We start from the raw sequence: 23,234 nt of genomic DNA on the forward strand, positions 1-23,234 counted from the left end.
TACTATTCTCCAAGGTCTTTTGATATCCTTTGACACTGTTGATCACCGCCTAGTGGGTATTCTCTTTTTTATAGGTTATCAGAATACCACTCTCTCCTGGTTCTCCACCTATTTATCTCTCTCCTTTTTATTCTCCTTAGCTGGATCTTCACTCAGACCCTGCCCTCTAACTATGGAATCTGTCCCTCAAGGTTCTGTCCTAGGCCCTCTTCTATTTTCCTTCTATAATACTTCACTTGGTAATCTTATCAGTTCTCATGGATTTAATTATCATCTCTATGTTGGCAATTCTCAAAAGTCTCACATTTGCAACAGCCTTTCAAACATTTCAAAAAGCGATGTCCAGGAGACATCATAATGTCAGTAAATCTAACACCAAACTCACTATTTTCTCCCCCTAAAATCTCATAATGTCCTGCTAATAAGCAGGTTGGCCTGCCTCAAGTCTCTACCTTTTCCGATCCATCTTCCATTCAGCTGCCAATTATTTTTTAATAGTAAAAGTCTATCCATGTTAGCCCTCTACTCAATAAACTGCACCAGCTCCCTAACACCTCCAGAAGCAAACTGAAAATCCTGTTTGGCATTCCAAGTCTTTCATAACCTTATCCTCCCCACTCACCCAACCCCCTTTTCCAGTTGTGTCCCTGGCTATCCCCCATGCCTGGAATGCTTTCTCCCTCTTCATCAGTTGATATATCTAAAGGTTTTGTTTTCTTCAAGTTCCAGTTAAAATTCAGTCTTCCTCTGGAAGTTTTTCCCAATCCTTCTTAATTCTAGTGCCTTCCCTCTTTCTTTTTCCTTACTTTTTTACTTTTTCCTTAGTTTGTTAATACATATTTGTCTCTCCTATTAGTTTGTGAGTTCCTTAAAGGCAAGAACTGACTTCTGCCTCTTTGTATTCCTAACACTTAGCACAGTACCTGGTATATAGGGAACACTTAATAAATGTTTACTGATTGACAGTATAACATGAGGCCATTTATAAGAGACTGAGAGTCAGGCCTAGAGATGGGAGGTCCTAGGTTCAAATCTGACCTCAGACACTTCCCAGCTGTGTGACCCTGGGCAAATCACTTGACCCCCATTGCCTAGCCCTTACCACTCTTCTGCCTTGGAACCAATACACAGTATTGATTCCAAGACAGAAGGTAAGGGTTTAAAAAAATAAAATAAGCTTTTTGAAAAATGAAATCAGTTTGCTTTTAGTGAGAAGACATGGCATATACTTACAAGTTGGGTTTTTTTTAGTTACCAATACATAGAAGATATATCTGTTTTTACAGGAAACAGTAAGCAAAGTTTTAGGAGGTTTAAGAGGATCATTGATGTAAAAGCCCAAAAAGACCTACAGGCTAACTAGCCTAACCCCATCATTTTACAGATGAGAAAATTGAGGCAGGAAATTAAATGACTTGCTTAATATCAAATGGGTAGCATAAGCATCAGAGATAAAAACTGAAAAAGTCTCCTGAGCAAAATCTAAATCAAGGACAATTATCCAAAGGGTTAATACTTTTGTCTTCACTCTTGTATCATATACTTTGATCACTAATTCTTCTTTCAAAATATCCGTCTTATCCGCCTAGGATAAAATATTTTAATCACTGCAAATTACTTAAATAATTTGACATATTAAAATATCATTTAATGGAATAAAAGTATAAATATATCTTGTTTTAAGGTAATGACTTTATTAATAAATATACATCCATATGATGATGTAGATACAAATCATGAACACTACTCCATTCCTATACACATAATTGCACACGAGTAGCTCAAGTTCATGGACATAAAAACATACACAGTATCTATCAGACTTTTTACAGCAGAGGACAGTGTGCTGATATTAGTTAATTGGTAATTATTTCATCCGTAATTATCTGTGGGAAAAGCAAACTGTAAAAAATTAAAGAATCAAAGTGATCTGATTACAAAACAAATTTCAGTAATTCTACTATATCATTTAATTTTCAAAAGTGAAATTAATACTTGTAATCATAAGCTTATATAATCTACTTGCAAAAAAAGAAAAGAAAAAGATTCTGATACATCCTAGAGTTTATAAACATAGTTAAGCTATATTTAAAAATATATGTACTATGATAATATAAGAATATAGAGGGAACAAAACATGTCCAGAAATGAAAAATCTTTTGAATAAATGTTCTGAATTATTCAATTTTGCTGAAAAAGCGTGATAAAATTTTACTATACATCTATTAATAATGACGTACAGAGTTGCAGTTACTACTGTAAGCACCTGAATTATTTGTCTTTAAAGCTTTTTAATACGTAAAAGTAAAGTTCTCTTTTTAGATCATATTTTGAAGTTATCCTTAAAATGGGCTAATAACTCATCAACTGGATCCAAGCTTTGTTTTTGTTTTAAAGAAACTTAAAGATCATCAGATCCCATTTTAGAATGATTGTGGATATAATCAGCATTTGTTCATACAAAATACTCATCAAATTGAATAAAGTCTTTACCTTTAAAAAGAATAATGTAAAGAAGTGTTTTTTAATAGTCAATCTGAAAACTAATTTAAAAACTGAACCCAAAATACTAAATATCAGCCTTCTGTCAATGTCTTATTAGTTTTTTCTGCCAATATGCGGTACTAATATTTTTTAAATATCCAGTGCAAGACTTGAGAAAGTAATATCATCAGATCCTAAAGATTAATTAAGCAAAATTCATTTTGTTGGCAAATCATGGGCAATTAACATATTATTAGCTCCTTATTTAAGATACTAAAGCATTCATTTATTCATAAATAAGGCATAAAAATATATTGAAAAAGAGAAAAAACATAACAATTTACTTGTACTTTAGATCATATTCTGACCAACAGTGTTAATACAGAACAGTGAATCCTATTTTATGAAAAGCAGAGTTACATAGAATAAAATGAGCAATTCATGTTTTAAAAAACAATCATATTATGGGGGGAGGCCATTTTTTTCATCACTGACCATTCCAAGTATAGGCAGTTTTTAACATGCTATTTCAGTGTTTATCATGACAAAAGACAGTGTTACCAAAAAAGAAAGAAAAAATCCATGATGTACATGGTAGATTATATAGAAGCAAATAATATTTTAAACTTCATTTTCTTATACTTCTTTCTCTTCAGCATGGCACCAATAAACTGTTCAAAAGAAACTGGAATCAGGAGATGTTCAGCAGTGCACAAATCCAATTCTCTAGGCAGCCTTTCACATGAACTGCAAAAGTAGGGTTCTAATTTGTGTTGTCTATAACTGTTGTCATTGCCCCCTTTTTTCTTGATATCATTAATAAACACCATAATAAACATATCTTCTTTAGCTGATTTCATTGTTTCAATGTTTTGGAATACAAAGTCCATTATGCTAGTGTAACAATAATACATCTGTATTGCCTTCTGACACACAGTACAGCACCACTGTGTAGATGCACAAAGGGAAAAACAAAATCAAGCATGAAAAGAAATTGACAGGAAAGGAAGAAGTGGTAGAAAGGCAACATGCAACCAAATCCTTGCCAGTGGAATGTGTCATACCCACAATTAGATCATTCAATTAAATTGATGTTTTTCCAAAGTAATTAAAAATTTTCAAAACACTGCTAGGCATTATCAAGTGAAACAACTAAATGACAATTACATTGTGAGTGCTAATGATAATAAAAGCATATGTGTGTCAGAAGTTATATTGTTCTGAGTAAATAATTAAGAGTTTTACACTTTAAGTTTGTTAAGAAATAGAACATATGTCCAGATTCAAAACCTGGTTTAGTAGCAATTTAGCTGCCATTAGGTTACACAAATCAATCTATGTAGCCATCCAAAATTGTTCTATATGGTCTGTGCAATGCTAAGATTGTTGAGGTTCAATGTCTTAGCTGCCAGTGCACACATAGTCCCCACATATAATTCAACACCTCTTACTGTAAAGCACAGCATAAAGTCCAGCTCATAATGTGTTAGGCATCACTGGAACACCTGAAGGCTTGCTGCTTTTTCCTAATAAGAAAGGTATGAAATATAATATCCATTTCTTATGACATCATAACTGCAATCAGATTTTGTATTAAATAATAGCAAGCCCGAAAATCACAATTTATTCACTTTTAAAGTTCTAAAGCATTTCAAAAGCTTTCTGGTCCTGCAAAACCTACAACCATCATAAAGTCTCACAGACATTTGAAATTACATGTTCATTCTAAATGTAAACTAAATTTTTGTGGAAATTTTCTTTCAAACCCAAAGTTTGATATGTTTAACTCATCCTAGAGCTATTCAGAATAAAGTAAATATATATATAGGTAACAGATGTTGTTTTCAAAATTGGGGAATAAAGGTTATTTTTCCCCTTCTCCATATATACATTTATATATACACTGTGCATGTATATATATATACACACATATATATACACACATACATACACACACACACACACATACAGATAGATAAAACTTTTCCATATGTAGTTTCGTTTTTAAAACAAACAGCTGAAAATGAAACATTTCTTTTGGATGACAAAGTGGTCTCAATGGAGCCAGAAAGGTATTTCGCATTTAAACAGCCAACATACTTTTCCATCTTTCATGCATAGATGCAATCCCTATATTTTTTTAATATCTGAATTTGAACAGTACAGTGAATTGCACTATTTATTCTAGCTTGCTATTATGAATTATTAAAACACATGTCCTTTGGTAGATATAACTTAATAACAGTATAAATGCTACTGTACTGGGATAAACTATTCTCAGAAAATCTAGAAAAAATCATTCTGAAAAATTTTGCAACACTAATAGAAAACAAATTTAATGTGTAAACATATGAATTCTTTAAAATCTGTTAGCAATTGCCATCTATGCACACAAAAGGCAAAATACAGAGGCTGTAGTTATATGCAGACTTTTAAGAATACTTCTTTTTATATTACATTAAATATTCTATTCTTAGAATGAATTGTATCATGTTAAAAACTTACTATGAAGTTACTTATAAAATAGTTTTTTTTAATATTATTTGTAGTGTTTGGTATACATGCTCATAGGCAATTTAACAATGTACAGCAGATTCCAGTAAGAGTTCTGCTGAATGACCTGCCATCACTGAAAGGCAAATACTAAAGAAAACTTTTGGAACATCAGTTAAATTAGTTAATGCTATAGTTCAATAAATAAGAAACTGCCTGAAATAAGTATTCTTTAAAAATTTTTTTCCCCAAATTTCCAAATATCGACAAACATATAAGGCCTATGCAATTGCAAGAGTAGACAGCTGTATGCTTCCAACTTTCATAGAAACAAATGTTACAAAACAAAATTTTTATCTTAAATAGTATGAAATCATTAATTTATTTTGCTTTATCAGTTATAATTCCTCTAGATGGGACCTTTATTATGTTGCAGGCTTATTTCATGAGCCAACAGGCATAACAGTTTCCTGCTTATTTCAACTCCTTAGTGCATAACTATCCATTTTAAATGGTTCAACAGTAGGAGTGAAACATGAGACATAGGCATCACTCTCTATGGGAAAAAACACAAACAGTTCAGTTAAGAGTACTCTTAATCCTATGTACAAACACTGAAACATACTCATGCCCTTTCAGTATTTACTTGGTTACATCTGTCAACATGTGGCAGTCTTCTAACCCAAAACAAAAACCAACAAATTTGGAAAGCCCAAGTCATAAATCAAGTATGTCATAACCAAACCAACATTAAGACTTTGGTACCCTTTCAGTCCTCATTTAAAACCATGATCTCACTTTTCTGCCTCTTTTACTCATTGGGCTGTTTGGCCTTGCTGCTTGTTTCCCCAATTCCATGAATTCCTCGGCTATGTACCATTGGATATGGAAAAGCAGCACTGCCACAACTATAACCTAGATTTGCAAGTCGTGATAGAGCTTTAATGCTACCTGGAGGTCTCCCTGGGCTGACTTTGTATCCTGCAGCTTTAGTGGTACCCAGAGGTCTGCCTGGACTTGTCTTAAATCCAGCTGCTTTGGTGGTTCCAAGGGGTCGCCCTGTGCTGGTTCGGTATCCTGCTGATTTGGTGGTCCCCGAGGGCCTGCCACGTTTACCAGATCGACTGAGGTTTTTCTTTTTCTTTAGTTCATCTTTCGTCTCTATGCTTCTGCCACTTGTAGCCTGCAAATGTGTTTCATTTAGTGGGTCTTGCCTCTGGCAAGCAATTGGTTTGTGGCTGACTGTGTGGCTGTATTTGCTTTGTTGAGAGGAATATAAGTCAAATTGATCTGCAGCTCTCATATTGTCTTCATTGAGGCAGGAAGCCTTGCCAGGCCCACAGAAAGCAGTATTACCGCTGGCAACAGGATGCATCATTTTCTACCCAAAATAAAAGGATATGAATAGGTATAAATATACATAAATATATATTCATGTGACAGCATTCAATTAAAAAAACTGTTTCTGTTATAATTATTATTTAGGCCATCTAAAACTAGGCCATCAGGCAGAATACAGAACACTTTAGTAAATAAATATCTTTGTCAACAGATTTACAAAAACAAAGGAAGTAATAACAACATGGTGAGTTAGGTAATACTCCACACAAGATAATTATAATATAGGATCTATCATGGCAGTAATTCTAGTTAAATATACGGCCTAACTAAAAAAAAGAAATCTAGATAAGAAAAAGATCTAGTAATCTTGTATATTGGTCCTCTTCTTTTTTAATTATTAAAAACAGAAAAGGATTTTAATAACAAAAACTGTTAGAAAAATTGAAAGCAGAATCATGATAATAATCCTGGACTATCTCCTTTTGCTCTTTTATTGTATTTCTCCCAAGTACTTTTTGTATTTCTACCAGACTACAGATCCTGCATAATAAAAGCTTCTTCATCATTATGATTTATTATTTATACAGAGTCATAAATGTGCCTGGCACTTTACAATAGATGAGATGTACCAAACAAAGAACACACTCCCATGACCCAAGAAACTCTGTCTCATCTAAAAGTAAACATCTATTCAAATAGGATGCAATTTCAAAGAAAGAATTAAGGTTTCTATTCCATAAAACAGGTTCATTCATTCACACAAACAACTGAGATGTGAAGCACACACTGCTGGTATAATGTTAATAATATGTCTTCTTTGATGGTATAGCTGTATTCCTGGTGGTAAACTTGACAAAATGGTTGAATTCACAACAGTACTTGCTCCCATCCATAAATACAACTCTTTCCTCATAGTGGCATTCTGTCTTATTAACAGATAAAAATCTGCATTTTGTATTTATGGCACCATCCTTATTATCCAACCCAATCTTCTGAAGAACTAAGTTGTGTTTAAAAAAAAAAAGTCCTAACTATTAAGATAAACAGGAAATAAGGGTTTTAGGAACTAAAGCAACTTGTTGCAATGTATAAAAATCAAGACATGGGCTCTGGTTCAGATTTAAATTAAAAAGTCAAAATGTAGGCAAGGATAAATCTCCAAATTCCTATAGAATGCTTGCCTGCAAAGATAAATATCATTTCTATGCAGTTTTCCATAAGTGTCCATGGGAGTTACTGCTACAGAATAGCAATAATAATAAATGTATGCCAAAATCAAAATAAACTCATTTCAAATAGATTACAAAAGGAAAGGGCAAAAAGCAACTGAGATGTCAAAAGTGTTATATTATTTAACAAAATTAATTGGATTATTAAGTGAAATCGCTGATCTTTAAAGTATTAAAGTATTTATTTAAAGTATTTATTAAGAATTGAAAGGTTAAATCTTTCAGAGGCAAAATTACTGCTGTCTATATAATCTTACTTATAAGAGTAAATGTCTGTTGGCAAAAAGAATTGTTTATGGCTGTTTCCTAAAACGAGACAGAAGTCCTACAGATAAGAATTGTGAACAGTACTAGACTCCAATAAATTAAAAATAAATAATCCTATTAATTTCCAAAGGGAATAAAGAAAACTAGGTTGTCTTCTATCCCATATCAAATTTCCACTATACAGATGGTAAAAAAGGGGCCCTATAAAGGTGAGTTACAAATACAGACCAAAAAATTCAATTTGAAACGGGCTTTCCTGTTAAATTCTGTTCTGTCATTCCCATTCTCTACCATAAAATAAAAAATAAAAAAATTTGTTTCAACCCTTAATGGTTCTTCTACTCCCTGTTTCCCTTACCAATAGTGTGTTAAAAACTAACCTCTGCAGACCTGATCTCCACCACCTAATTTTCTCTTAATTCAAAGTGAGGGAAGAGCTTAGAGCAAGACATAGGCAAGAGTAGCATATGTAATGTGTTGCAATCTATATTGTTGAAAGAGACATCCAAACCAATGATACTAGGGTTCCATATTCAAGTGTGAACTGAAAAAATCTTGTATTTGGAGGTTCCGTTCTACATATAAGAAGTGTCATAAAATATACCAAGTACTATATAAGATAGGTGAACTGCTCATTTGGTAAAAGAAAAAGATTGCATGTAATTAGCCATAAAATGTAGAAAAACTAAAATCCATGTCTTCTTCCATGTTAACTATATTCTTTATGGAATATCCATGAAAGAACATGGAAAAGAATCACACATCATCACATAATTAGACAGTCTGGATGGAAAGAATGTTGAGATACTAGATCTACCATAGTCTACACATGATTTTTATGGCCTATTACAGCACTCAGAAAATACAAGAGTCCCAACTTACTTTTTTATTCAAGGTCACCAGGAGCCTAGAATTCTGCATCCTTCTACCTCCCAAATAATAGTAGCCACTTTATCATTAAATAATTTTTAGTTGTTTTTAATTAAACAATTAGTCCGTTAAAATAAAAACTACACCCAATTCAAATGAATATATCAATTTTCTCTAAGTGTTTTGTTTTGTTTTATGTATGTGTGTTTTTTTAAACCATTTTTTAAACCGTGGCCTTCTGTCTTAGAACTAGAATACTACTTGTATTTGCTCCTAGGCAGAAGAGTGGTAAAGGCTAGACAACTGGGGTTAAGTAACTCATCCAATATCACACAGCTAGGAAATGTCTGAGGCCAGATTTGAAGCCAGGTCCTTCCAACTTCAGGTATGGCTATCCACTGAGCCACCTATGTGCCCCTTCAAATATTTGTTTTTAGTGAAGTGAGGGACTAACAGAACTAGTGACTTCATTATCATTGCAAGAAATTTCTAGTGTAGAAGCTTCCATCATCAAAACAGACAAGTCACCTAACACAATGGGGTTGTGCCTGGGGTAATTGGGAGTTAAAGAAACTTGCCTAATCACACATATAGTATGTATCTGAGGCATGCCTTGAACCATTTCCTAATTCCAAGGCCTGCCCTCTGACCAGAAGTAAACAGTATTTATTTTATTTTGTATAAGAAGGAAAAATATGTCCTCTACCTGGAATAAAATTAAACAGTAGGAGAGACAACTACTTTTCTATGCATTGTGAGGTTTCTGGAATGAACTTTGAAATCTAGCTGGCTCATTTTGCAGAGAAAACTGACTCAAAAATAGCTCACTAGCTAACTGTGCATAACCTGGGCAATTATTACAATACTTTGTTTTTAAATACTCAATAAATATTGACAAAATGAACCTGGAACTGTCCGGTTTGCTCTGACAATTACTATTTTAAAAGTAGTATGTATTATGAAGACATCAAACTTCATTATGAAGTTCTTTGTTCTTTTTATTTTTTAAAACCTATAACTTCTGTTTTAGAATCTATACTAATTATGAGTTCCAAAGCAGAAGGTAAGGGCTAAGCAACTGAGGTTAAGTGACTTTCCCAGGATCAGTGCTAGGAAGTATCTGAAGCCAGATTTGAGCCCTTGATCTGGCTCTCTATCCAATGAGCCACCTAAGCTGCTTCCAGAATCTCTTCTTTCTGAAATTCACTTCAGATGGAGGACTTTACATACTGGAAGTTTCCTCCACCACCCTGGACCCCCAGCCTTTCCCCTGAAACTTCAATTTAGGGAGGGCATCCAGGCCAACCATGTCTCATTCCTCTCCAGTCATACAACAGACTACAGCACAACTGACTCAAACATTCCTCTATTATACCCCCAAGTCAAGCGACTGTTAAGTGTCATTGTCCCCTCTCCCTTTCAGATTTTTTTAATGTGTTGTCTTCTCCCACTAGAATATAAGCTCTGGAGCTAAACAAATTGTGTTACTTAAATATTACTGTGTTATAAAAAATGAAGTGATGAATAGAGAAGCATGAGAAGATCTATAACGAACTGATGCAGAGTGAAATAAGCAGTCAAAAAATGCTCCCACAACATTCTAAACACAGTAATTACAACAGTATAAAGAGATTGAATGGAGAAAACATTCCCTTTGTGGAAGTGGGAGGTCCCTAGGTGTTACACATGCACATGTTTTCAGACTTCTTCAATGTATCAATCAGCTGTACTCATTTATATATTTCCTCTACAAAAATTTAATCACATTGGCTGGCTCTTGAGGAGCAGGAAGAGGGACACTTGGGATAAAATGATGATTATAAGAAATATAAAATAACAAGAATGTAAGCTCTAGGAAGGCAAGGGCTTTTGTATTTGTGTTCACAAAGCTTAGCATATAACCTATTATACAGTAAGTGCTTATAAATGCTAAATGACCGACTTCAGGTTAGAAACAATCATGATCAGATTCTTTTCTGCAAAGCTAGCAAATATTAAATATTGAGACCTCTAAAGAGAGAGGAGGGAAGGGAAAGGAACAAGTATTTACTAAGCTCTTACTATATATGCTGGCACTGTGCTAAGCACTTTACAATTATTATTACTTCATTTGATCCTGACAACAACCTTGGCAGGTAGGTGCTATTATAACCCCCAATTTAGAGTTATGAAAATGAAAAATATAAGAGGTTAAGTGACTTGCCCAGGATTACACAGCTAGTAAGTCTCAAGATAATGAATCTGATTCCAGGCCCAGTGTCCCCCAATTACATCCAGGAGTTTGGGCCTATAATTATCATCTGTGTAGAAAATTCTACCAGAAGTGATGAAAATATTACTGTGGAAATGAGGAACAACAACTATTCTTTATAGTTTTAGCATTTTGCCTGAGACACTGAAGTTAAGCAACTTGTATCAAAGGTCATAAACCAAGCTTTTATACAGAAGCAGGGCTTAAATCCACTAGGAGTCTTGGGCACTCATCTACTAAATCATTTCCCCCTCACATAGATGTTTGAATAGATTACATAGTGAGATGTCTACAGTACAATTCCAGTCAAAATAGTGCCTACTTTCCCACTGGTTCTTTTGAGATTTGCTCGCTTGGTCCAGATTTTTGTGGGATTTGGGCGATTTTGTTCTGACTCTCCTTGATCCCATTTAGGGTTTTCTTGACAAAGATACTGGAGTGGTTTGGGGGTTTAAACTAAGGGGACACAAATATAAGCAAGAGAGCCAGGCCCTACACTAAAGGAGCTTACATTCTAACTGGAGACCACAAAAAAAAAAAAGTGGTTGCAAATGGGGAGAAGAGGGAAAAGGAAAAAAAAGAACTATTCGATACAAGCTTGGCAGCAATACAGTCTAATATATATTTCCTTTATGGTATGAAATAATTTTGATTTTAGAAGGATATAGTTTGATAGCCATAATGCTGGAAACTAAAGGCAAGGTCAATACAAAAGGGGAAGGGGTTACAAAAAAATGGTGTAATAAAGGTGACAGAATTCAACTGGAATATTCTATTCTACTCCTATTAATTCTAATTATATTAGTCTTTGAATTACACAAAAAGACCGTTCCCTTTTATAGTGAGAGATCCTCTTTCACTTTCGTAAACAGTCCAGCATGTCAAATATCCTAATTATTGACAACATAAAAATTGCAAACTCTTTAGAAACTTTATAGAACACCCACAAAACCTTCTATAACAATTGAAAATCCAACTACCCAACTTTGAATTCCTTTGTAAGACCCAGATACTACACCCCAGAAAAGATCTCACAACTTTTAAAACTGACTTTTCCATCACCAAACTATCCGCCATCAAAGGCGAGTCTTTCAGGTCTGCCCTACCCCCCCACCCCCAAAGCCTCCAGCCCAATACTAAACAAAAGCCACTTCTGAACCCTAGAGTAAACCACTGGAAAGTTATGATAGGACAGAAAATAAATTACGGTCTTTTTGTTTTTCTGGATATTTGACTATTTGTGCCCGTAAGCTCTTAAGGAAGGGTTCTTTCTTATTTGACATGCAACTTTAAAAAATTAGCTCTTGGGCCTAGGAACCCCCAGCAATAGCATATATTAAGATTAACAAATTAGAGCAAAACGGTCGCCAAAGCTGAGTGGAAATATATTTTTTAAAAGGCAATGTTATTTTGCTTGTTATTTTTAGAGCCTACTTATTAACGGTATTTATCGACTTCTTTAAACAGCTTGCAAACTGGAATCAAGACCCTATTGGGATGGCCAATACTTTATAAGCTGTTACGGTTTGCCAAAATCTTCTGATTTTAAAGGGAAAGGGGGAAAATTTTGGAATTTATCTTTAAGAAAAAAACAAACAAACAAATAAATGTTGTACCACCCAACTCTTTCCCAATCTGGGGGATTTCGCCGAACTGCTGAGGTTCGAAACCCCGAGGAAGTAGGGTGCCCCTCACCCCAGGCCCCCGGGCGAGGCTGCAGCCCTCCTGGGTCCTTCCAGGCGGCTTAATCTCCATCTTGCAAACCAGGGATCTCCGTCCCCAGACCCGGTCGCGCGCCAGGCGCCCACAGCCCCGCCAGACAGAGGACACGCCACCCCCCTCCCCCGCCCCTTCTTTCCCGCGAGGAAAATCCGCGCCCGACTTTGACAGGCCCCACGTCTACAAACCTACCACGGTAACTTGTCTCCCAGCCCCTCAGACCTTCCAGGTGCCTCCCATGCGGCTGGTTGGACGCGAGACAGAGAAAGACCCCCCTTTCCACACGGCCTGTGACACTCCCCGCCTTCCCCCCAGGAGGAGGCAATCACCCCGCAGGTGGCGACCGAGCCTCGACAAGGAGCCCAGCCTCCGGGTCCTCAGGAATAGAGGGACAGAGAAGAGCAGAAGAAGCTAGCCAGAAAAGAGACAGCGAGCGACCAGAGCCAGGAACCGTGGGGCGGCGGCGTGCGCGTACTCCATGTCGTCGCACGCGCGCACGCGAACGGGACGCAGACTTCCCACTTTCCCCGCCCACCGGATTCTCCAGCGCCCCCCCCATTAGCAGACCTCCTTCCGCGCACGCGCGTGAAATTGGAGCAGGGTGACAGTTGGCCGAAGGGGGATGGGAAGACTCCGGGGGTAAAGAGAAAGGCGGAGCTTGGTGCTTCTGCGCTCCAATTAAGGGTCGAGGTGAAGTTGGGCGTGGTTTTAGCCAGGGGCTCTGGTAAGGGAGAAACCTTTATGAAAAGTGTATTCCAGTGCAAGTGTGCTACTAATAGGCTGCTTTTGAACGGATGTTTATACTGACCACTTTGTACTAGGAGAACAATGATGATCAAGTATGAAACACTTAGCTTCTCTGATCAATACAATGCTCTAAGATAATTCCAGAGGACCCAGGATGAAAAATGCTCTTCACCTCAGAGAGCAAACAGACAAACACTTGAGTGCGGATTAAAGCACACGTTTTTTTAACTTTTTTAGTTTTTTTTTTGCAACATGACTAATATGGAAATATTTTGCATGTATAATGTATAATTGATTTATTGCTTTTCTTCTCAATGAGTGGAGGAGAGGCTAGAGAGAGAAGAAATGAGATCAAAAGTTTTTTAAATGGATGTTTAAAATAAGTTTTTAAAATATATTGACTGATGGGTAGCATACCAGTGAAGTGGGGCACTTCACAAAGTCAGTCCAAACACCCAGAATTTCAATTATTGGAACCATGATTTATTAATAAAGAACAAATAAAGAATATACCAGCTGGGATAGACTTCCCTAGTGGAAGCTGCTCTGGAATAACATTAGGAAACAGTTTATATAGGGTTACAGGATACAAAGTTATTTCCTTTCACATATCTGACAATAAAACAAACCTTAACACAGGAATGTGAGGCCAGTGATGGGGGGGACAATCCTCAGATTTATTGGGGGTTGTTATTGAGGGGTTGTTTATTTCACATGCACTTAGTCACTTAGCCCTAGTCCACCATATGTTATCTTGCTTCCATCCTGACCTTTTTAATATTCCTGAAATTCCTTTTGTCTCCTGCCCCTTTCTAATTCTCATCCCCCAAGCTAAGTAGAGACTGGTCTGCTGTCTGCATAAACAGCTGGACCTCCCAGGGGAGGGAAGCCAGGTCTGTTCCCTAAAAAATGCTGGCAGGGATTTATCTGATTTATCTATTTCAATTTTACTATCCTCCCCTTTTGGGACAACTTCACCAGGTCTGGATAGAGTGTTGCTGGGTTCAAATTTGAACCCAGAGACTTCCTAGCTATGTAACCTTAGGCTATTCATTCAACTCCAAATGCTGCACCCTTCTCACTCTGCTTTGGAATGGATATTGATTTCAAAAGAAAAGGTAAAGATTATGTGTGTGTGGACATATGTTTATGCATAAATTCATTTATTCATGTGTTGCCATTTTATGGTTGCAAAGGCCTTTTTGAGGCTCACAACTCAAGGTGGAACTGGATGTTTTACTGAAGGTAAAAGAGAAGTGACTTTTCCAGGATCCGTGAGTAGGCAGAGCTCCTTTGATAAGAAAAAATAATTTTACAAAAAAGGATTAATGTACTCTTGATTAGAGAAAAACAAATTAAAATAACTTTGATGTACCACCTCATACCTAACAGATTGGCCAATATGACAGTAAAGGAAAGTGAAAAATGTAGGAGAAGATATTACCCAAAAAATGCATTGTTGGTGGAATTGTGAACTGATCCAGCCATATTGGAAAGCAATCTTACCCAAAGGACTATAAAACAATACATACCATTTGATCTAGTAATGCATACTAGGTATGTACCCCAAAAAGATATTTTAAAACAATGGAAAGGATCTATTTGTACAAAAATATTTATAGCCAACCATCTTTTTGTGGTGGCAAAGAATTGGAAATTGGAGGAATGTCCATCAAGTAGGGAATGGCTGAGCTAATTGTGGTATATGTTGGTAATGGATATTATTGGTCTATAATAAATGATAAACTGTATGATTTCAGAAGAAGCCGAAAAGATATACATGAACCGATGCAGGGTGAAATAAGCAGAACTGGGAGAACATTGCACATGGTAACAGCAATATTGTACAATGATCAACTGTAAAAGACTTCGATCCAGGATGATTCTGACAGACTTATGAAAAAGAATGCTATCCACACCCAGAGAAAAAATTGTTGGAGTTAGATGCAGTTCAAAGCACAGTATCTTGCACATTTTTTATTTATAATTTTATTTTGGAATTTTGGCTTTATATGAGTAGGCTTTTATAATAATGACTCTAATATGGAGGTGTGTTAATACATGGATAATCCAGATCAAATCGCTTACCATCTCCAAGAGAGGGGAAGGAAAGGGAAGGAGGGAGACTATTTGAATCTTATAATTTCGGAAAACCCATGTTGAAAATTGTTATTATGTGTAATTGGAAAAATAAAATATCTTTGAATTTTAAAAAACATTGTTTTTAAGGAATAATGAACTGGAGGAATTCCATGTGAACCTCCAGGAATTGATGCAGAGTGAAAGGAGCAAAACCAGGAGAACATTATACACAGACACTGATACATTGTGGCACAATCAAACATAATAGACTTCTCTACTAGCAGCAATGCAATGATCCAGGACAATTTTGAGGGACTTATGAGAAAGAACACTATCCACATCCAGAGAAAGAACTGTGGGAATAGAAACACAGAAGAAAAACAACTGCTTGATCACATAGGTAGATGGGAATATGACTGGGGATATAGACTCTAAATGATCACTCTAGTGCACATATCAATAATATGGAAATAGGTCTTGATCAGTGACACATGTAAAACCCAGTGGAATTGCTCACTGGCTCCCAGAGGGTGGTAGAAGAAGGGGAGGGAAAGAATATGAATCATGTAACCATGGAAATATATCCTTAATTAATTAAATGAATTTTTAAAAAAACAAAAGTATTATTGTTTTTATGGATTCATGCCTTTAATTAAAGACAAGGATAGTTCTACCTTTTGTCTTTGTATACCCCTTGCCTAACATCAAGTAGTCCCAGTAGGGCTTGATTGACTGATTTTGGCTGCTAGATGAGATCTAAGAGGAGGTGTGGTGCAAAAAGTCTTGGACTCGGATCATGCTTTTGACCCAATAGCTGCAAGTCAATGAACCACTCTGAACCTCAGTTCCATCAATTTTTTGAAAATTGTTTTGGGGGAGGCAGAGTCAAGATGGCAACTTAGCAAGCAGCAAAAGTTCAGACCTCGTGGAAGACCCTTCCTTACCGATACAGACTAAATGCTCCTAGGGCACCGAAATTCAATCTGAACAACAGGACAGAAGCGGGGAACCCTCCTTTTGGACTCAAATCAAAAGGTACGCCCCCCCAAAAGCCGGAATCCAAGAATACTCAGGGCTAAGGGGAAGGCAGAGCAAAGGTCCCAGGACCTCTCCCCCACAACCCAGAGGGCTGAGCCCCCAGCAGTAGTGGGAACCTCTGAGCGGGCAAAGGTGCTGGTTTGCAGGGTCTACCTTGTGAGCAGGGGGAGCATCCAGCTGGGACAGCCGGGAGGAAGCCAGGGAGAAATGGGCTGTGGCTGGGTCCCTCCATTGGGCTCCAGTCTCACCATTGCCTTGGGGCACATCCAGACTAATCCAGTTAAATCTAATCCCATCAGAACTCCTCAGAGTTTAGGGAGGCGGGCAAAGGCACTTGCGGACAGCGGAGAAGCAGCTGGGGAGAACTGGAGAGAGCCTGGGCGGCCCAGCCTTCCAGAGCCTCAGAGCTTCATACCACATACAGCCCAGCCCAGTTGAACTCAATCCAATCAAAAGCCTCCAGAGGACAGGGAAGCTAACATTCCTCCCCTAGAGACTGTACCAAGAGATCTGACAAAACTCCAAGAGGGGAGACTGACAGCCCCAAAACCAAAAAAAAAAATGAGAGGAGCAAGAGCACAGCCAAATACGGGGAGCAAAGAAGGGGTAAACTCAACAACAAAGCAAACAACAGAAAAAGAAGAAAGGAATTACAATAGACAGCTTCTGCACAGGTAATGAGCAAAGAGCGAATGAAACAGAGGGGAAGGACCCAGCAAAGGAAAAATCAGAAATCCCAGCGAATTGGATACAGGCTTTGGAAGATCTCAAAATGCAATTCAAAACACAATTAAGAGAGGCTGAAGACAATTGGGAAAAGAACTTAAAAACTAAGATAAGTCATCTGGAAACAGAAAATAGTGTCTTGAAAGCCAAAATCAACCAGCTGGAAAATGAGGCAAAGGAGATGAAAGATGAGGCAAAGCAGATGAAAGATGAAGTGAAGAAGATGAAAAATGACCTCCAAAGAAAATCCAACCAAAAGGAAAAGGATGACCAAAAAACTAAGGATGAAATCCAGTCTTTAAGAACCAGAATACAACAACTTGAATCGAGCAACCTCACAAGGCAGTAAGACACTATAAAACAAAACCAAAAGAATGAAAAAATTGAGGAAAAAATGAAGCATCTCATTCACAAAACAGAGGATTTAGAAAATCGTTCAAGGAGAGACAATTTAAGAATTATTGGCCTACCAGAAGACCATGACAAAAGAAAATACCTGGACATTATATTACAGGAAATTATTAATGAAAACTGCCCTGAAATCCTTGAACAAGAGGGGAAAGTGGAGATTGATAGAATCCACAGATCACCTCCTGTACTTAATCCCCAACTGACAACACCCAGGAATGTTATAGCCAAATTCAAGAACTATCAGACCAAAGAAAAGATATTACAAGCTATCAAGAAGAAGTCATTCAGATACCAAGGAACCACAGTGAGGATAACTCAGGATCTGGCTGCATCTACACTGAAAAAAAGAAAGGCATGGAATACGATATTCTGGAAAGCAAGGGAACTAGGTCTACAACCAAGAATCAACTACCCAGCAAAACTGACTATATTCTTACAGGGGAAAGTATGGTCATTTAACAAAATAGAAGAATTTCAAGAATTCATAAAGAAAAGACCAGACCTGAACAGCAAATTTGATGTCCAAGCACAGAACTCAAGAGAATCATCAAAAGGTAATTAAAAAAGAGGGGGAAAAAGAAAAACAAAAAAAAATTTTTTTAAGAGACTCAATAAGTTAAAATTATATGTATCCCTATAAGAAAAGTGGTCATTGGTAACTTAAAAACTGTTGTTATTACCTGGGCAGCAAAAAGAAATATACTTAGAGGGAACGGCAACAAACTGTATAGGATGAAAGGACAAGACATAAATAGGTATATAAATATATGCATGCAAAAATACATACACATAAGTATGCATATATATATAAATAGAGCTTAAAATAGGTTAATATTAAAAGAAATGGGAAAAGAAACAAATGGGGGTAAATTTATATGTCATAAAGAAGCTCATGGTGGGATGGGGGAGAACATCAATACACTGGAAGGGTAAAGAGGTCAGAGACAGGAAATACTCATTTACATGCTTTGAAAGTGACTCAAAGAGGGAAAAACAATCCAATCCAATGGGGGCAGAGAATAGATTTGTACCCTATAGGGGAGTAGAAGGGTAACAAACGGTCTGGTGGGGAGGGAAGCAGTACAAGAGAAGGAGGGAGCAGGAGGTTAATTTTAGAAAGACTATAGGGAAAATAAGGGGGGGATAAATAGGGAGGGGGTAGAAAGGGAAGTAAAATAAGGGTGGGAACAAGGGGGACTGTTCAAAAGCAAACATTGGTGTAGAAGGAAATAGTGAAAGAAGAAAAGGCAGGTAAAGGAGCAGAAATCAAAATGCTGGGAAATACACAGCTAGTAATCATAACTCTGAATGTGAATGGAATGAACTCACCCATAAAACACAAGCAAATAGCAGAGTGGATTAGAGTCCAAAACCCTACCATATGCTGTCTACAAGAAACACATATGAGAAAGGTAGATACACATAGGGTGAAAGTAAGAGGGTGGAGCCAAATCTATTGGGCATCAATTGACAAAAAGAAAGCAGGAGTTGCAATTATGATATCCGACAAAGCCAAAGTAAATATAAATCTAATTAAAAGAGATAGGGAAGGTAATTACATCCTGATAAAAGGCAGTATAGACAGTGAGGAAATATCTGTACTCAACATGTATGCACCAAATGGCATAGCATCCAAATTTCTAAAGGAGAAACTAGAGGAACTCAAGGACGAAATAGATAGAAAAACTATACTAGTTGGAGACCTGAACCTTCCTCTATCCGAACTAGATAAATCAAACCAAAAAATAAATAAGAAAGAGGTAAGAGAAGTGAATGAAATCTTAGAAAAATTAGAGTTAGTAGACATGTGGAGAAAAATAAATAGGGACAAAAAGGAATATACCTTCTTTTCTGAAGCACATGGTACATTCACAAAAATTGACCATGTATTAGGGCATAAAAACATTGCAAACAAGTGCAAAAGAGCAGAAATAATAAATGCAACTTTCTCAGATCACAATGCAATGAAAATAATAATCAGTAAGGGAACATGGAGAGGTAAATCGAAAATTAATTGGAAATTAAACAATACAATTCTCCAAAACCAGTTAGTTAAAGAACAAATCATAGAAACAATTAATAACTTCATTGAAGAAAATGACAATGATGAGACATCTTTTCAAAACCTATGGGATGCAACCAAAGCAGTACTCAGGGGGAAATTTATATCCTTGAGTTCATATATTAACAAATTAAGAAGGGCAGAGGTCAATGAATTGGGCATGCAAATTAAAAAATTAGAAAGTGAACAAATTAAAAATCCTCAGATGAAGACTAAATTAGAGATCCTAAAATTCAAAGGAGAAATTAATAAAATTGAAAGTCAAAGAACTATTGATTTAATAAATAAGACTAGAAGCTGGTACTTTGAAAAAACAAATAAAATAGACAAAGTACTAGTCAGTCTAATTTTAAAAATGAAAGAAATAAACCAAATTGACAGTATCCAAGATGAAAAAGGAGACCTCACCTCTAATGAAGAGGAAATTAAGGCAATCATTAAAAACTCCTATGCCCAATTATATGGCAATAAATATGGCAATCTTGGTGATACAGATGAATACTTACAAAAATATAAATTGCCTAGACTAAAAGAGGAAGAAATAAATTACCTTAACAACCCCATTTCAGAAAAAGAAATTGAACAAGCCATCAAAGAACTCCCTAAGAAAAAATCCCCAGGTCCAGATGGATTCACAAATGAATTCTATCAAACATTCAAAGAACAACTAATCCCAATATTAAACAAACTATTTGACAGAATAGGCCAAGAAGGAGTTCTACCAAATTCATTCTATGACACAAACATGGTACTGATCCCAAAGCCAGGCAGGTCAAAAACAGAGAAAAAGAAAACTATAGACAAATCTCCCTAATGAATATAGACGCAAAATTCCTAAATAGGATACTAGCAAAAAGACTCCAGCAAGTCATCACAAGGGTCATCCACTATGACCAGGCAGGATTCATATCAGGAATGCAAGGATGGTTCAATATTAGGAAAACCATCCACATAACTGACCATATTAACAAGCAAACTGACAAAAATCACATGATTATCTCAATAGATGCAGAGAAAGCCTTTGATAAAATACAACACCCATTCCTATTGAAAACACTAGAAAGTATAGGAATAGAAGGGCCTTTCCTAAAAATAATAAACAGTATATATCTAAAACCATCAGCTAATATCATCTGCAATGGGGATAAACTAGAAGCCTTTCCAATAAGATCAGGAGTAAAACAAGGATGCCCATTATCACCTCTATTATTTAACATTGTACTAGAAACACTAGTAGTAGCAATTAGAGAAGAAAAAGAAATTGAAAGTATTAAAATTGGCAATGAGGAGACCATATCACTCTTTGCAGATGATATGATGGTTTACTTAAGGAATCCTAGAGAATCAACCAAAAAGTTACTAGAAATAATCAACAACTTTAGCAAAGTTGCAGGATACAAAATAAACCCGCATAAGTCATCAGCATTCCTTTATATCTCCAACCCAGTTTAGCAGCAAGAATTAGAAAGAGAAATTCCATTTAAAATCACCCTAAACAAAATAAAATACTTAGGAATCTATCTGCCAGGACAAACACAGGAACTATATGAACACAACTACAAAACACTCTCCACAGAATTAAAACTAGATCTAAACAATTGGAAAAACACTGATTGCTCATGGGTGGGACAAGCTAACATAATAAAAATGACAATCCTACCCAAATTAATTTACTTATTTAGTGCCATACCCATTGAACTACCAAAAAACTTCATTACTGAATTAGAAAAAACCATAACAAACTTCATTTGGAAGAACAAAAGATCAAGGATATCCAGGGAAATCATGAAAAAAAATGCAAAGGAAAGAGGACTTACAGTCCCAGATCTCAAACTCTACTATAAAGCAGTGGTTATCAAAACAATTTGGTACTGGCTAAGAGACAGAAAAGAGGATCAGTGAAATAGACTTGGGGTAAATGATCTCAGCAAGACAGTTTATGACAAACCCAAAGACCCCAGCTTTTGGGACAAAAATCCATTATTTGATAAAAACTGCTGGGAAAATTGGAAGACAGTGTGGGAGAGATTAGGTTTGGATCAACACCTCACACCCTACACCAAGATAAATTCAGAATGGGTGATTGACTTGAACATAAAGAAGGAAACTATAAGTAACTTAGGTGAACACAGAATAGTATACCTGTTAGACCTTTGGGAAGGGAAAGATTTTAAAACCAAGCAAGACTTAGAAAGAGTCACAAAATGTAAAATAAATAATTTTGACTACATCAAATTAAAAAGTTTTTGTACAAACAAAACCAATGTAACTAAAATCAGAAGGGTAGCAACAAATTGGGAAACAATCTTCATAAAAACCTCTGACAAAGGTCCAATTACTCAAATTTACAAAGAGCTAAATCAATTGTACAAAAAATCAAGCCATTCTCCAATTGATAAATGGGCAAGGGACATGAACAGGCAGTTCTCAGCCAAAGAAATCAAAACTATTAATAAGCACATGAAAAAGTGTTCTACATCTCTTATAATCAGAGAGATCCAAATCAAAACAACTCTGAGGTATCACCTCACACCTAGCAGATTGGCTAACATAACAGCTATGGAAAGTAATGAATGCTGGAGGGGATGTGACAAAGTAGGGACACTAATTCATTGCTGGTGGAGTTGTGAATTAATCCAACCATTCTGGAGGGCAATTTGGAATTATGCCCAAAGGGTAATAAAAGACTGTCTGCCCTTTGATCCAGCCATAGCAGTACTGGACTTGTACCCCAAAGAGATAATAAGGAAAAAGACTTGTACAAGAATATTCATAGCTGCACTCTTTGTGGTGGCCAAAAATTGGAAAATGAGGGGATGCCCTTCAATTGGGGAATGGCTGAACAAATTGTGGTATATGTTGGTGATGGAGTACTATTGTGCTAAAAGGAATAATAAAGTGGAGGAATTCCATGGAGACTGGAACAAACTCCAGGAAGTGATGCAGAGTGAGAGGAGCAGAACCAGGAAAACATTGTACACAGAGACTGATACATTGTGGTACAATCAAAATTAATGGACTTCTCTATTAGTGGCAATGCAGTGTCCCTGAACAATCTGCAGGGATCTAAAAAACACTATCCACAAGCAGAAGATAAACTGTGGGAGTAAAAATACCGATGAAAAGCAACTGCTTGACTACAGGGGTGGAGGGGATATGACTGAGGAGAGACTCTAAATGAACACTCTAATGCAAATACGAAGAACATGGAAATGGGTTTGAATCAAGAACACATGTGGAATTGCGCGTCAGCTGTGGGAGAGGTGGTGGGAGGGGGGGAGAGAAGAAAAGAAAATGATCTTTGTTTCCAATGAATAATGTTTGGAAATGACCAAATAAAAATTTTAAAAAAAATCTCTATCAGATTGCTTACTGTTTCATGGAGGGGAAGGGGAGAAGAGGAAGAAAAGGAGAGAATTTGGAACTCAAAATATTTTTTAAAGAATGCTAAAAATTGCCTTCACATATAATGGGGGCAGGGGGACATCTCCAAGATGGCAGCTTACTTGCATGG

General features: G+C 36.4%; 1 protein-coding gene across 3 annotated transcripts in view; it reads right to left on the reverse strand.

Moving 5' to 3' along the window:
• The window catches only part of C1H5orf24 (chromosome 1 C5orf24 homolog), a 31,789-nt gene extending 18,554 nt beyond the window's left edge, over window positions 1-13,235 (reverse strand). Inside the window, exons 1-3 of one of the 3 annotated variants that reach the window (XM_001365485.4) lie at window positions 12,847-13,235; window positions 5,929-6,358; window positions 1,675-4,010 (exon numbers count right to left, since the gene is read on the reverse strand). In XM_001365485.4, coding sequence (XP_001365522.2) covers window positions 3,961-4,010; window positions 5,929-6,355 — 477 coding nt within the window. In that variant the 5' untranslated portion in view covers window positions 6,356-6,358; window positions 12,847-13,235 and the 3' untranslated portion in view covers window positions 1,675-3,960. Of the gene's footprint in view, window positions 1-1,674; window positions 6,359-12,846 lie in introns of those variants that run through there. The other 2 variants (XM_056811102.1, XM_007473373.3) reach the window with 2 other exon arrangements.
• Window positions 13,236-23,234: the final 9,999 nt, after the last annotated feature.

Source organism: Monodelphis domestica, chromosome 1 (assembly GCF_027887165.1).
Source record: "Monodelphis domestica isolate mMonDom1 chromosome 1, mMonDom1.pri, whole genome shotgun sequence".
Taxonomy (NCBI): domain Eukaryota; kingdom Metazoa; phylum Chordata; class Mammalia; order Didelphimorphia; family Didelphidae; genus Monodelphis; species Monodelphis domestica.